The 15794-nt window shown below is 47.7% G+C and overlaps 1 protein-coding gene across 1 annotated transcript; it reads left to right on the top strand.

Moving 5' to 3' along the window:
- Positions 1-1255: 1255 nt before the first annotated feature.
- BPIFB4 (BPI fold containing family B member 4) lies at positions 1256-11807 on the top strand (the record flags this gene model as incomplete). Its single annotated transcript, XM_084645388.1, has 15 exons — positions 1256-1385; positions 2268-2733; positions 3481-3585; positions 4206-4349; positions 5046-5106; positions 6311-6371; positions 7105-7196; positions 7685-7879; positions 8176-8229; positions 8854-8919; positions 9272-9339; positions 9517-9559; positions 10469-10532; positions 11206-11282; positions 11721-11807. 15 exons carry the CDS (start codon positions 1256-1258, stop codon positions 11742-11744), a joined length of 1650 nt encoding a protein of 549 aa, XP_084501514.1. The 3' UTR covers positions 11745-11807.
- Positions 11808-15794: the final 3987 nt, after the last annotated feature.

Here is a 15794-nt window from a genome sequence, read left to right as displayed (position 1 = left end):
CCTGCCCGCAGCCAGCCCCTGCCCGCAGCCAGCCCCTGCCTGCAGCCAGCCCCCACCCTGCCCGCAGCCAGCCCTGCACCCCCTGCCCTGCCTGCAGCCACCCCCACACCCCCTGCCCTGCCCGCAGCCAGCCCCGCACCCCCTGCCTCCAGCCACCCCCTGTCCTGCCCGCAGCCAGCCCCGCACCCCCTGCCTGCAGCCAGCCCCTGCACCCCCTGCCCTGCCTGCAGCCAGCCCCTGCCTCCAGCCAGCCCCCCAGTCCCTGCCACACCCCCTGTCTGCAGCCAGCCGCGCACTCCCTGCCTCCAGCTAGCCCTGCCCCACGCCCCTGTCTGCAGCTGGCCCCACGCCCCCGGTGCCCTGCAGTTCCCAGGGCAGTAACCCTGCACACCTGCTTCAATGAGGGGGTCATGCAGCAGTTGGGACCCACACATGTGCACACCTGAGGGTGACCAGACAGCAAGTGTGAAAAATCAGGACAGGGGTGGGCGGTAATAGGAGCCAATATAAGAAAAAGACCCCAAAACCAGGACTGTCCCTATAAAATTGGGACATCAGGTCACCCTAGCACACCCCCAGGGCGTGACGGGGCCCCACACATGGGAAACGGAGCTCATTTCTAGCTCAGGCCCATCTTTTTAACAAAGAACTTTAGGCAGGGTTAACACACACCCGTATTTTCCCGGACAGGTCAGGCTTTTTGGTTCTTAAATCACCGTCCGGGAGGAATTTTTACATTTTTAAAATTTTTTAAAGTTTAAAAATTCCTCCCGGGAAAATACGGACGTATGGTAACCCTGTGGGTACAAAAAATACATACTGGGGCACATCCCTTACATCAGAACTTTTTATAGGGAACCGATTGTTAAGATTTTGTCAGCTCATCACTGTTTCACTGTACTCATGGTCCCTACAATACCGCTGTGAAGAACTTTTGCTATTTATATTTAAATTTCTTTTGTAATCCTGGTGCAAGTATGCCATATTTTGGTAAAAAACATCAGACAATTATGGTTAATGCAATCTTCCCATTGACTTTAGTGGGATTTAGATCAGGCCCCATGGGGAGCAGAATTCAGCCCCTTACTCCTTTCCCTCTCTTTTCTAGCTCATGTGTATGATCTATTACTCCACTTTCCTGTCCTGAATTTCCCTGGGACTCTTGTTCTCTTCATGGTGCAGCTTTGTTTCTTCCCCTTTTACTATGTGGCATATTGCTAACCAGACATGTTCTCACCAGGGCGCAGACGGCAAGATGCTAAAGGGCTGGGGCATTGCCATCTTCTGTGGTCTGCTGACACCTGCTTTAAACCAGCCTGCACCAGCTCTCAGCCAGCCTGCGTCAGACGCTGTCCTCAGGGTTGGTAACGGCGTGATAGGTGATGGTAAGTCAACGGAACGTCACCTTTGGGGTACAGATGGAAATAGGAATAAATTGCAGTCGTCGGAGGTGCTGAAGCTATTGTGCAAACAAAAAGCAGTAAGGCCTGTTAGAGCAGGAAAATGTCTGGCAAGGGAAAAACCACCAGGCTTGTTTGGCAGCCAATACCTATGAAAATTAGACATGAGTGAAGTAGGCAGATATGTCCAAAAGCCTGGTTACATGTATCCTGGCTCACGTGCTCCTATGGGGAGGATAGTACCCAGCTGACCCACCCCAGCCATGGAGAGCAATACGCAGACGGGCTTGCTGACATCGGCGCAGTCAAGGGCTGCCCATGCGAGACCCGGCTGCCTCAGCCACTCGCCGGGCCCCAAGAGTTATCCAGTGGCAGCAATAGCTACCTGCTAAGCCTTTTCCTGTACCTGCTTTGAAGCTGGCCCCTACCAGGTGCAGGCCACGGGGATGCACAGAGTGAGGCCACGCAGTTGGGACGCGTGCCAGGTGCATGATTATTGTTACTGTGCAAGAAATTATATTCTGCTTATCCAGGCCGTAGGCCAATTCACCTTCTCTGTCTTTCTCAGAGAGGTCTTTCTGCTGCTGCCCATCCCCGTAGTGCCGACATGGTCCAGACTTCCCTTCGCTGACATGATGATGACAGCAATGAGGAATTCTAATGTGTTGTCAAAGCAATGGTTATAACCATGCTTACGGAGAATATTCAGAAGTCAGAACTAAAATTCATTAGTTGGCTTCATCCAGGGTTTGAGCTCAGGGGGATATAGGTGGCCTGACATCTCCCTTGATAAAATAAAGCAGCCAGAGGGTACAAAAGAAGCCAGATTCCCATTTGTCGAATACTTACCTTGTGCAATGTTTCCAGCTGTCACAGGCTCGCTGATACAAGGCAACGCCCTCCAAGGCACAGTCAGAGACGTGCCACTCGGCAGTGGAGGTCCAGATGCAGGTGGAGGCCTGCTAGGAGGTCTCCTTGGTGGTGGTGGCGGTGTCGGCCCACTTGGGGGCTTGCTTGGTGGAGGTGGCGGTGGAGGAGGGCTACTTAGCGGGGTTACTGGTGGTTTGCTTGGTGGAGGGGGTGGTGGTGGTGGGCTGCTTGGCGGGATTACAGGTGGCTTGCTTGGCGGAGGGGGTGGTGGAGGTCTCCTTGGAGGTGGTGGCAATGCTTATGGCGGAGGCCTACCTGTGGCTGGCGGTTACGTTCCTGGAGGGAGTCTCCCCAATGGTGCTGCTGGAGGATTGCTAGGAAAAGGAGGTCTGCTGGGTGATGAAGGTCTACTTGGTATCCTCGGGGAAGGAGGTTTGCTCAGCACCGTCCAGGGGCTCACAGGGTAAGGAACGCACTGAAAAGATCTCTGCACGGACCTGGCAATGAGCCCGCTGCACTGTCACGGGCAGTCACGTAATACGGCTCAGGAGCAGTAGGTAAACTCTCGGAGGTTCAGAGTTGAAACCTCTCTGGCTTAGAAATTGGGCTGGAAATCCCAAAAGATTTCCACTGCTTCTGGAAGGGTCAAAAATACAGCAGTAACATCACCTGTCCAATATTGTATATTGAAGAGCATCTCAGTACTTCTGTGACCCCTACCAGCCGAAGGCAGGAAGCAAATAGGCATGCACAAATGCAAGAGCTACATTGAACTACTGGGTATAATTTTTCTATCCAATTATCACCTGGTTTGCAAGGTTTCCATGGTCATTTGAGAGACGTGTACATTGGGAGCCAGTTTTTGAGAGAATTTGGTTCCTTAAGGCTCTGTCTCCATTGTCACTTACATTCCTTCAGTGGAGGCATTTTTAAATTTTTAAATTATTCTGATTACATGATTTTGCTATGCACCGAGGCCATCATTTAAAACCTTGTTTAACCACTTGAGGTCCTTGTTTTAGAGAAAGTGCTAACGTAACCTAGAGCAATGTATCTTTAAACAGTTTGGAAACAGTTATGCCTTAGATCAAATGATCTTTAAAGGATGTCAGAAGACACCAGTTGTATGCTACATTTCTAAGTAGTTTCTTGAGACTCAGCCCCCCCCCAGTCAGTTCACTTGCTCACGATCACTCTTTGCATCCCGCAGGTTGAGAATTGTGGAACTAACACTCCCCAAAGTATCTGTGAGGCTCCTACCAGGGATTGGAGTCCGCCTGGACTTATATACTAGAGTAGCAATCAATGGTAAGAGGTGAGTAGGATACTCTTTTGGAAGTGTCTCATTCACTCTGGACAGCTGGTAAAATCATCACCCACGCTGGGCATTCTCTAGCCCCGACTCGGGGGTGGGGGAATCATTCCTGATGGAAGCGTCAGCTTTGAGGGCAGTCAAACACAAGTCACTGAATGACACAAGGGGCGCAGACTCTAACTCCTGTGAAGTGAAGTAGAAGCAGAGGGACGTGGGATGGGCGTTGATGCAGCAGGCAGGAGGAACCCTCAGACTCAGCCAGAGTTTGGCCTCAGAGTATGGGAGCAGCATACTCTGCCATGGCAACTTCATCACAATGTTAAGGACTGTGGGGGTGCACTCCCCGCTACCCTGGCCAGCTATCCTGGGGAGGAGGTGGGCCCATGGTGCTACCCTCACTCCCCATTTTAGTTAGCGAGCCCCTGTCTTTCCCATCGTATCCAAGCATTAACAGGTTTCAGCGTCCGTCCCTGTGCGAGGGTGAAAGGATGGAGGCTTCTGTGCAGCTGGACACAACCAAACCCTGTCTCAGGAGGCAGCCGCTGGTGGGGGACAGAGTCCATCCTTCTCCACTTGGAGGAGACCCTTTGTCCTGACACTGCTCTCGTCGCCCTGTACAGCCTCCTAGGTTTGCTTGACATTGCCGTGGAAGTGAACATCACCTCAAAAGCCAGACTGACCATGGACGGCACAGGCTACCCCAAGCTGGTGGTTGAGAGCTGCGATACCCTTCTCAATGGTATTAAAATCAGACTCCTTAGAGGGTAGGTGTGAAAAGGATTTTAAACTGACCATAGTGCTGATGCTATTATGAACATGCACTGATGACCTTCAGGGCCATATCTTCTGAACTGCAAATGCAGCTGCATGTATTAAAATGTGTTTACATTTTTGTGCCTAATTTGCATGTGTGATAGTGGCCATTGTGGTAATCAAAACCAATATTATTTGGGGGTTACTCAATATGCATTTACAGTACAGTGGTCGTTACTGAAAAGTCGGCACTTACCAGAGTTACCGCAGGGTGGTGTGTGTGATGCTCCAGTTATTCCATAAGGAAATACGTCTATATTTCCTATTCTGTTCTTGGATTCTTTTACCAGTGTGTGTGTTCTGAGATTCACAACATTTCACATACACAGCACAGTCCCCTCCTGGGACAAGGTGATTTCTTTTAAAGACGTGAATACTTTAAAAAGGTTAAACCATAGCCCATACAGCTCAGTGGCAAACCTCTCATTCGCTTCCATGGGATGAGAATTTGGTTCATCACAGCATTCAAAATCAAAACTTCCACGAAGCACTTAACTGCTTTATGCTGCTGTCTTATTGGCAGGGCTGTTACTTCCAGAGGTCCACACCGGTACTCAGTGGGTACTATTAATCCATAGTTCTGTTGTTCAACAAGATATTTTTATTCCTCAGCAACATTTTTCATCCTCTCATTTTATTTTTCTCAGCCTGCTCCCAATTGTGGATAATTTATTGGCACGGGTCCTTAACAGATTGCTTCCCGAATTGGTAAGTCCAAAAAGAGAGTATGTGAGTGCTTCACATAACTACAGCCATGCTCCAAAATGCCTTTTGAATGCTTTAAACAAGCAAATATTTTAATCTTTCTCAAAAAATTATCCTCTGTTAGACAATCTGTGAGAAAAGCAAAGAGTATCCCTTTCCCAAACAGCTCGATTTGCTCCTTGATTCTCCTTCTGATTCCCTAATATTCACAAGGAAGGGAGAAGAGACTAAATCCCCAGTAGAAAGGGGTTCAGATCCAGACCCAGATTCAGATTTCATATGCCCTAGAGGTTAGATCCAGGGTTTTGGTTCAGCCCGTTATAAAGGCAGAAGCCATTATTAAAGTTTCAATCCTGATCTAGGCTTATATTCAAAAACCACCCTTCCTTTAAAGTTCAGGGTCTTTGGGGCCAGAGTTTTGGTTTGGGTCCAGCTCCAATTCTACACTAATGATGTATCAGAGAATCTACAAGGTCTGTTGAAAATATCCCTTCTTTGGAAAACTCTGAGCTTAGAGTGAGCCTGAAACACCAAGGGGCAAAGTTTCTGAGGAAGCAATGAGTGAGCCTGTGAAAACACGCACCGCAGCCCCAGTCCTGCCCAAGTCAGTGACAGTTGTTCCATTGACTTCAGTGAAGCAGGATTAAGCCCACCATGCCTGGTGCCTACAAAGTCCCAGAAGTCTGTTAAGGGGATGTCTAGCTGCCTGTCTGCGCTTGCAGTGCTGGTTTGGGATGTCTGGCGATGCAGGATGGGCCACGCTCACATCCGGCGGGTGGATCAATTGTGCCTCCCTTTGAAATTCTGGGCCAGAATACCTGAGTCAGTTTTACTCGAGCTGTTCATAACTCTTAATAATCTTCCTGGCTAGTTTAATGTCTGGGGGTGTGAATCCCTGTCCCCTTCTTCTGAGAACTCCAGGGCTTGGGATTCGAGGTTCCAGCTTTGGCCCATCTGTAATTAACATGAACAGTGGCTTTCCTTGTACGGGGAAGCAAGCTCTAGGGGCCAGATCCTCAGCTGATGCAAATCAGGCGAGCTCATTCACGCAGATTTACACCAGCTAAGGGTCTGGCCGCAGGCACTGCACTAAAGGGTTTTGATTCATCCGTGATGCGTTCCTATGCTGTTAGTTGCGTTTGCCAGTCCGACTTTGAGCGTGAGCCCGGTTCCTGGGAATGCCTCACCGAAGTGTTGACTCTTACAGCTGTGCCCAGTGGTCGATGTTGTCCTCAGCCTCGTCAATGATGAGCTGGGCCTTGTAAACTGTAAGTTTCTGGTGGTATCATTGCTTCTCTTTCCCCAAGCGCTGAGTCCATTCCCCGTGTTTCCCTCGGGGCAATTCAGACAATACACAGACCCGAGGAGAAAATGAATCCTCAGGGCAAAAGGTGCTCATTAAATCCATACCCTGCTCTGCACCTTGACATGAGACCTTCAAGGACCTCCGTTGCTCTGATCCTGCACGCTATATATAGGGGGCAGGCCCATAGCTGAATGCCACCTCACATGGTGAAGTGCCTCCTGGATACACCCCCTTTCTGCTCCCCAAATCCCTCCCTTTCCCTAGCCTTTCTCCACGAGCCAGAGAACCTCTGCGCTCACCAAAGTGGGGGCAGGACTTACTCTAAGATAATATCAGGAATTGTATCTGGATGTCCTCTTTCCAGAAGGTCCCGGTTTTTGTTCACTTTTGAGATGTGGATTTCTCTGGGTCTGGCTCCAGACTCTTCAAGTGCTGGGTGTGTGTTCAGGGCTGTTCTGGCTGGAGTCCTTCTCCACTTCCAGCAATGGAAAACACTGGTTGCCAGGAGCCCAGCCTCCATCCACAGTACTGCCTGGTACCAAGAACTATTCGGGGACTCTCCGCACAGTGTTTGAGTTGGCTGCTCAGAACACCTGGGAGTTCAGGGATGTTTGTGGGAGATAGTGGTGCAAGGAGGTAGGAGGCGCATCCAAACCCAAATGATGATCACTTGCTTTCTTTCTATTTCAATGCAGCCCTGGTGCCCCTGGGTGTACTGGGAAGCATCCAGTACACTGTATCAAGCCTTCCGCTAGTAACTGGCCAGTTTCTGGAAGTAGATTTAAATGTAAGTCCTGTTCTTGTCATTTGCACCCGAGGGCTGTGATGTTTCAGGTTGTTGCAGTGACGGATCCTCCTGCAGTTTGGGGGGCATTTCCTAGGGGACCCCACCAGCCCCTGAGCAGTGAATTCACTGGAAGCTGTTCACTGTGTGAAAGGCTCCCGTTGACAACGGTTTTAGGTGGTGCTCTCTGTGCTCTGATCCTCTTCCTATTGAAGCCATTGGAGAAAATTCCCATTGACTTTCATGGCTCAGGATTCCTATTGACTTTCATGGCCCTATATCACACCAGCTGTTAACACTCTCCTGTTTTTAATTAATAAAATTCTGGAGAGAGGACAGAACAGCTGCCTAATATATTCTGCTCCAGAGTTCGTTAAATGTGAAATTATTTCATGTCAGTTCCTAACCAAATGAACCTAAAGTTAGCATCAAACAAAAATACCATGTGCAACATTTCTGAAGGTTTGTAACTCTTTCTCCTGGGCTTTCAGACTGTAGTTGGCCGCATAGCAGGAGGCCTCATTGACTACCCACTGGGCAAACCAGAAGCTGTCCCCATGCCACCAATGCCACCGATGGCAGACACCGCCACCTCCCAGCTTGGACTCTCTGTAAACTTCCTTGGCTCTGTAATATCTCTCCTGCAGAAGCAAGGGGCTCTGAACATAGACATCTCTGATGGAATGGTGAGTATCAAACCAGCCGCGTAGGGAGCCCACTAACCTTTTTTAGCTGTTGAGTTAAGAAGAGATGATAGCCTAATGTGGGAGGACAGTGGGTATATAAAATCAGACCCAAGTTGTAAGCTTTTAGCAGCAAATTATCGATCGCCAGGAACGCTGCTTACTCCGGCAGAGACATGGGAAATGCAGGGAGTCTGGTTAATGCTCCAGACGTGGTGTTAATGCAGCAAGGCCAGGGGTAGACACTGGTCGCGGGGTGGATACGGTTCCCTGCATTATTTCTTTTTTATTTGTCACAGTTTCCTGAGCTCCCTCCACTAACAACATCGACTCTTGGAGCCCTGGTTCCCGCGGTGAGTGAGCTCTATTGTTATATTTTACAACAAATACTCCAGTGATGGGGGCCATAAATGCACTTGGGGGGGATGGGGGGAGGGGATAGAGGGATCCACTTCCTTTTCCAGGCTTATTAAGGGCCTGATCCAAAGGCCACTGGAGTTAATGGCAGGAATCCCATTGACTTCAGTGGCCTTTAAATCAGACTCTAAAGTTTAAACACAGTGGGCTAGAGCTGGACTCATGAGATGGCCTCTTTGCACTGTTCTGGTGGGTTGTTAAGACAGGTGGGTTTAATGGAACTGCCCCATCTGTCTTAACACGATAGTCACAGGCCCTGATCTGCAGGTCAGGAGATGATGCCCTAAGTTCAGCCATGGACTTCAATGGTTGATGCATTCACTATGCCTGATTCATCTCAGCATTACTCTGGGTTGAATCCATTTAAATCAATGGAGTTACACCTGGAGTAAAGCAATAACGAATCTGGCCACCTTATTCACAGTTAACTGTATATATTGAAATTAATCTAGCTGCATTGCATGGAATTCCTGCAGACTCTGATTTCATAATACAGCCTGGCCTACGTGTTACAATCCTACTCACTGTAACTCCACACCTATGCTCTTGAATTTCCACAGGTTTACCAGAAGTTCCCCGAGCCACAGCCTCTGGTGCTGAAAGTTACAGTCCCTGAAACTCCCAGGGTGACCTTGAAAAAAAATCAAGGCTTGATACAACTCACTGCTACCACGGAAGTGTTGGTTTCCCAGCCCAATGGTACCCAACAGTCCCTCTGTGTTCTAAATATTGTACGTATTGAAAACTCGCCACAGCACAAATACTGAAACTCCCTCTGCAGTCACACGAGTTCTGTCAATGGACTGTTGCTTCAGGGTCAAATCCGCTGCTCTCATTCCTCTGCAATGGGATGCACAAATTGAGGGCACGCACATCTTTGCTCTACGCTTGAGATGAGTGGCTGCTTTCAACCACCCTGCATGAAGGCAGGAAAAAGCCAGCTTCTGAGACTGACTGGCTTTTGTTTTCTAATTGCAGGATGCTGCTTTGTTGGCCCAGTTTTCTGTTGAAAACAACAAACTGAAGATCAATGTCAGCCTTGATAAGTACGAAGTCTTTTTATCATGTCTTAGCCTTAGTTCATTGTTCAGGAATGACACTGGGTGGGAGGGGGAGGAAAGAGGATCCTGTGTGTTAATTCACACAGCACCTTCTTAGAGCTGTGCACATTTGGAAGTTGCTGGTAAAATTAAATTCACTTGACTCTTTTCCTTTCTCTGCAGGACTCATCTCTCCTTGGCTTCCTCCTCCGTTGGCAGATTTGATGTAAGCGCATAGGTTGCTTCAGCCCTGGGTGCAATCCACTGAAGGAAGCCAAGTGCCAACCAAGATTGGCTCTGGCAATACAAGGATTGATTAGAATGTCAGATCTGTGTCAGTTTTATACCCTCTATCCTATTGCCTCTGGAGATGGAGTTATTTCATGGGATGATCCAAGGGCAATCTTCACGCAAATACTGTAAATTACCGTTTGTAAGACGTGGCTAAGATAAATGTGTGATTAACATTGGGATATATTGGGACAGTGGTGAGTGGGGCAGTAATTACCTTTATTCAATTCATTCACTGCTATTTCTGAAGACTTTTGGTCACTAAAAGTGCTTACATTAATTCCACAATGAAAAGTGTTCTGTATTCACAGTGTTTGCTCTGTAGGCTTAAGGTCTTCACCTCGTTTTCCATCTCTCTTTCATTCTTTAGAGAAGAGGGGTGTTTTGAGCTCCATAAGTTGTGCTAAAAACATCTCATTAGCTTCCCCAGCCCTGGGGGAGACACATCACGCTCTAATGGAGAGGACAGAAGGAAAATTCAGGAGCAATCACAGGATTTTCATTTCTTAACTTAACGGAAGATAAAGTTTGTTTGGCTTCCAGAGAAGGTTAATTGCAAAGAATCACTTAGCGCTACCTGCCAATTGATCTAAGGAATGGCATTAATTTCGGACTAAACAATGGCTCCAGAAGCCATGGACAGGTGCAGCATTCTGATTCTGAATCTGCAGCACAAATAAGGGACTGAGCTACAGGACGTTGACTCTGGAGTAGGCATTGGGCCAGACTCTGTTGTAGTTAAATCTAGAAGAGACGCATTGACGCCATGTAACTGAAATCTGAATCCTGCTCCATCGTTTAATGACTAACCATCTCCATTAAATCACTTCTGTCCCTGATGCAGGTCTCACTTTGGGAGTTGCTGGTTGGCAAGATTTTTGACGTTGCCTTCCTGCCAGCAGTGAACAGTAAGGATGGCTTTATTTTTCATTCAGATGCTCATTTGCACCAGACTGTACACAATATAATGTTTTTTATATTTTCAATCTATGTTAGCTGCACACAGTAGAACCTCCTGGAGCTAATTTGTGCTAAAGATGGTGAGACCCATGGCAGATGACTGAATTTTGTCAGTGAAGGAATAAACACAATAATAAAACATTGCAGAATTGACTTTGTGCAGAAAACCTGGATTTGTGCTGGAAATCACTTTAGATAAGCTATTACCAGCAGGACAGTGGGGTGGGAATAGGTATTGTTTCATATTCTCTGTGTATATATAAAGCCTGCTGCAGTTTCCACGATATGCATCTGAGGAAGTGAGCTGTAGCTCACGAAAGCTTATGCTCTAATAAATTGGTTAGTCTCTAAGGTGCCACAAGTCCTCCTTTTCTTTTTGCTATTTTGTAGTGTGCTAGAAAAAGAAGTGTAGTATATTTTGCAAAAGCAATGAAGTCTTGGTGACATGACTCACAACAGAACTCTGCTTGCAGTGATCTGAATGAATGGAGAGTTAATTAAAAAAAAACATAGTAAGGGTAATTGCAACTGAGTGAGCTGAGAACAGATAGGGAAATTAAACAATGACTCCAATTTCTGTTAGCCTGGAAAGCTAAGTCTGATTTCTGTTCTTCTCTGCAGGTGTGTTAGGAGGAGGCATTCCTCTCCCCAGACTGATGAACATCGACTTTAGTAATGCTGATATTGATGTCATTGAAGTAAGTGTTTTGACAAGGCAGTATTTTCCTGCCCCATCTCATTAGTCCTGCTTTCCCCTAGATTCTCAGAATAGTTCACTACAAGAAAGATTGTGTTTGTTATTTGAAAAGAAAAAGTTTCAATATGGCCCAACTTTGGAGCAGGGACAATGCAATTTTTCAAAAGTAACATCTCTCTTAACTGGCTGGATTCTCTGCTCAACATGAGCAGGACACCGAGTTTTTACAGGGACCCACATAACTGGCCTTAATGGGATCCACGGTGTCAGGTCTTCCCAGTCAGTCTTGCTGCAACGCCCTGAAAGTTCATTACAGTGGATTCCACTGACAGGAATATCAGGCAAAGGCATAGACTCCGATATTAAAAAAACCAACAAATGTTGTTTGCTTGTTTGTATAAGGAATTGAGCTAAACACTTTTGATTATTTGTTTGTTAGGATCTTCTTGTGTTATCAGCATGAGTCAGTGAAGCCAGATTGAGAGTCCCCTATGTTTTCTCTCTCCCACCTGAAAAACAAACTGGCTCTGGCTTGGCTGCAGAGGCCTGAACAATGTTTCTCTTCATACCTGGAATATTGAAACAAGACCTTGGCCCTTTCCAAAAACCAAGTACCGCCAGTTGCTACTTTGATTAAAGCCTAGACTTAGTGGAATCAACCATGTATCTGGTTCGCTTCAGATAATTAACATGTGGAATATTCTTTACTGTGGTTTCATAGTTTTAGGGGAGTTTGGAAAATGCGCTTATATTTTGTAATTGTTGTGTGACTGTTTTAATAAAAGATTCCGATTTCTCTGCAAGCAGAGCAGTGCTTTTCGAGTCTCTAGAGCTGCTAAAGTATTCTTCTCTTTTATAACCTCTGTACCATGAAGGATTTGATTACGTATACTCTGAGGGCAATTAGCAAAGTGATCAAAATGCTACATAACAGCGTTTTAGAATGTGTTCTGAGAACTCCAGTGTTTCGCCAAACACTGGGCATGTCTATCAAATAACCGGAACAAGGCAAAACAGTGGAATGATCTGCCGAGTGCTGCGGTTCATTGCACCTGCCCTTTTCAAGAGCCTTGTTCAAAGCTTTGGGCCCCAAGGCATTTTAACTGATCCAAAATCTACAGTAGGAGAAATTACCCCTGCAAAGGGCCTGTATTAGTGTTATCATTAGTTTGGTAACTTACTTTGGAACAAGAGAGAACACAAGACCAATGCCCCCTCCTAGTCAGACACGGAACGACAGAAACTCACCAAAATCATTATTGTTCACTTAATGTAAAATCCACTCTTCAAAACTTTGTGAAGTACCCAAAGTTCTGCCAGGTTTCGGGCATGTGCTTGCCACAGAGAGGCAAGGTTGCAGCTGACTTGTTTCTGGAAGGACTTGCCAAGCCAGTGATTTGATGCTTGTTACTGCATGCATTACTTCACTTATTTATGCAATAAATCTTCCTTCAGGTAGGCTGCCTAATTCCAGCTACTGATCTTTTGCTAATTCCCCTAATGTTTTAAAATCACTAATTTGGCACTAATAGTGAGGAAGGAGGTTCTGGGAAGTTGTGGTTTTTGTGTTCCAGGAGCAGAAAAGAGGGCAGAAAGCAGGGAGAGTCAGAGGGGAGGAGTTCAAAGAAAACCTTGGCAGATTTCAAATGACTTTAAAATCCTCTCGCGATGGCTGGAGATGTGCCCACGAGTCCCCACAGAGATGGGCCCATTGGCCCTGTCTACCAGTAAATTGGAGAGGGATCCCTGAAGGGAGTTCCTGACCTAGGTGATGCACCCCTCCCCCACTGCAGGTTTTCACATCTTTCTCGTCCTCCAGATGTCGATGAAGCTGCAACGGCACCAGGTTGGATCTCCATGGTGCCCTGCTTCGTGCCCTGCCAGCTTTCCCTTCTGCTCCCCATCATCCCACCTGGCCAGCTGACTCGGAGCTGAGTGCGTGGGAGCCCTGGCTCCTAAGCTCCTGGGCTTCGGCAGCTCCCGTGGCAGGGTGCGACAGGGCAGCGCTCCCAGGGTTTCCTGACTCGTGGCTCTCTGGTGGGAGGATGGGCAGCTGGGAGTGCTGGCTCCCAGCCCTTGGTATAACGAAGCCAGGCTGGAACTGTGTCTGAAAACATTTCCAAGGAAGGTTACAAGCCCCCTGGCACACGGGGCGCAGCCGGAGCTGTTTCTCTGGGAGGAGCAGAGAGTGGCGTGTTTTTCAAAGCTGTAACCTCCCTGAATGTCAGAGTGCAGGGCGTCTGGTAGCTACACTCTAGGCCTGATATGCAAGCCTAGAGCAGCCAGCTCCTTTGCATGACTGTGTCTGTACAGGACCCCGCAAAAAGGGGGATGCGTTTAGTCCATCACCTTTATGTGACAAAAGCAGGTAGCATTCAATATTGCTAGAGATTCCCCTGTAGGATTCAGCCTTTTTACTTGCTAAATGCTAGTACCAAAAACCAGCTGCTGGTGCGTGTCAGGGGTGGGATTCTAGAGCACTTCCTCCCAAGCCTCAGCCAAAGGAAGTCAAAGCTAAATGTGCAGCGATTAATGACTATAAACTCTAAGGGGAAAGTGCTACGTTTGCTTATTCAGTGTAAATCCCGATAAAGTCTGGGCAGGTCAGCGGGACTCAGAATGGACTAAGGAGCCTTTGACTTTGACAAAGCCAAAGAATTTGACCCAGATCCGTTGTTAGCTGAAGCTGGTGTCGGTGTGCAAGGAGCTGGTGGGTCTCAGTGCAGTGTCTGGTGGACAGATCTCATTAGCCCAAAGCAGCACGGGCTAGCATGCTCTGTTTGCTCTGCCGCTGAGCACTGGAGAGCCTGTGGGTCGAAGGGTTCAGCTTCTCGCACTGTCCATCCATGCAGCACCTGGCCCAGCGGGCCACGTAATTAATGAACAAACAATGCTAATAATGGCAAGCTATGAAAAAATCTTCAGTCCCTCAGGAACATTAGGGCGTCTGAGCAGTTCCAGGTGTGCGGGTCATTTCCAGCCTGACTCTAGTTAGTTGTCATGGCCTCCCTGAGTGTTGATTTCCGCTAATGGCACAGCATCCATTCCATGCATGTGTAAAACAATAGTGACACCTGCTAGCCATCTAGCAGCATTGCGAGTGGAGCTAAAAGCTATTTGATTCCCAATAGCTGCTGCGTAGTTGGGTCTATTCGTGCAAAGAAGCTTATGTATTGACAACTGCACTGTGCTTTATTTAAACAGCTGGGATTCTTCATAGGTCAGCAAGAAACGCCACACGAGGAGTGGGCGTGTTAGAGACCTGCTCAAAGTAAATGCAAAAACAGCGGGGGTGCAGGCTCAGATGTTTTGGTCGTGCAACACAGGTGCTGGAACTAGGGGTGCTGGGGGGCTGCTGCACCCCCGGCTTGATGTGGTTCCATCACATACACGGTTTACAGTTTGGTTCAATGGCTCTCAGCCCCCCCACCCCTGCCCCCGTACACACTGTTCCAGCAGCCCTGCGTGGCAACAGTGTGGATAAGTGAGTCTAGAAGATCTAGGCTGAAGGAGGAAGACAGAGATGCCCACCCAAGAAGATGTGGTGGGATGTCATAAAAGAAGACCTGTTAGCCTGTGGTTGATAGAGGATATGACATTGAAAAGAGCCCCATGGAGGGATAGGATTCATTGAGCGGGATGCTATTTGATGGGATTAATGTGAAGAAGAAGAAGAGATGTTCAATATCTGAGAATCAAGGGCTTAGCATCTTTGGGTGCTGAAGGTGTTTTGTTTCTACAAGCAGGTGTGCAGGCTACTTTAATTGGCACAGTTTGGATTTGCTTGTTCAAGATCTACAGCAGGAGGCTGGAAGTTATTGGTTAACTGCACCCAGGTACAATTGGCGTTATGGAGTCCTGGCACCCACTGCACACTTGCCCAAGTTCTGTACTTCTGGTTTGGGTTTTTCAGTGTTGCTCATCACCAGGCAATTCGAACTCCCGTTTGTAGCGCTGGTTGATATTTTGGTCAAAGAAAAGTGGTGTTTGTTTCTTTGTTGTCAAAACCAATTTATTTTTACACTGTATTTTTGGGGAGAACCTTCAGGCCATCACAGAGGATCCAAACCCCTCAACGTTTTGTTGGAATTTAGTTTTTGTTTTCATCAAAAATGTCTATGGAAAAAAACAAATAGTTTCTCAGCAAGCTCTGCTAATCTGCCAGCCTGGGGCATTGCACGGTTTCTGTATTTAATAATCTGGGCTCCCTATTTGCTGTTTCATTCAAATGGAAACTGCTGTGTCTGCCTTCGTGGTCTGCCTATGGTGCCAGCCGGGACTGCTGTGGTCGGTGTTACTGCACCCGGAATGGCATGCTGATATTAGCGTTGAGCACTAGTATCCCAGTGTGCCATACCAAGCCACAGCCCTCTGCCGTTAGCCTCCCTGCAAGTCTCCCCCCACCTCCATCTCCTGTAAGAGGGGCAGCCATCCCCTGTCTTCCCATACACACTCCTGCTGCTTGACAGTAGTCCGGCGTCTTCCACCAGCACTAAATCCACACCACGTTTTC

The sequence above is a fragment of the Lepidochelys olivacea genome (assembly GCF_965140295.1).
Source record: "Lepidochelys olivacea isolate rLepOli2 genome assembly, chromosome: 13".
Lineage (NCBI taxonomy): Eukaryota > Metazoa > Chordata > Testudines > Cheloniidae > Lepidochelys > Lepidochelys olivacea.
The sequence above is the reverse complement of the archived record's forward strand: the minus strand, read 5'-3'. Positions and strand labels throughout refer to the sequence as shown.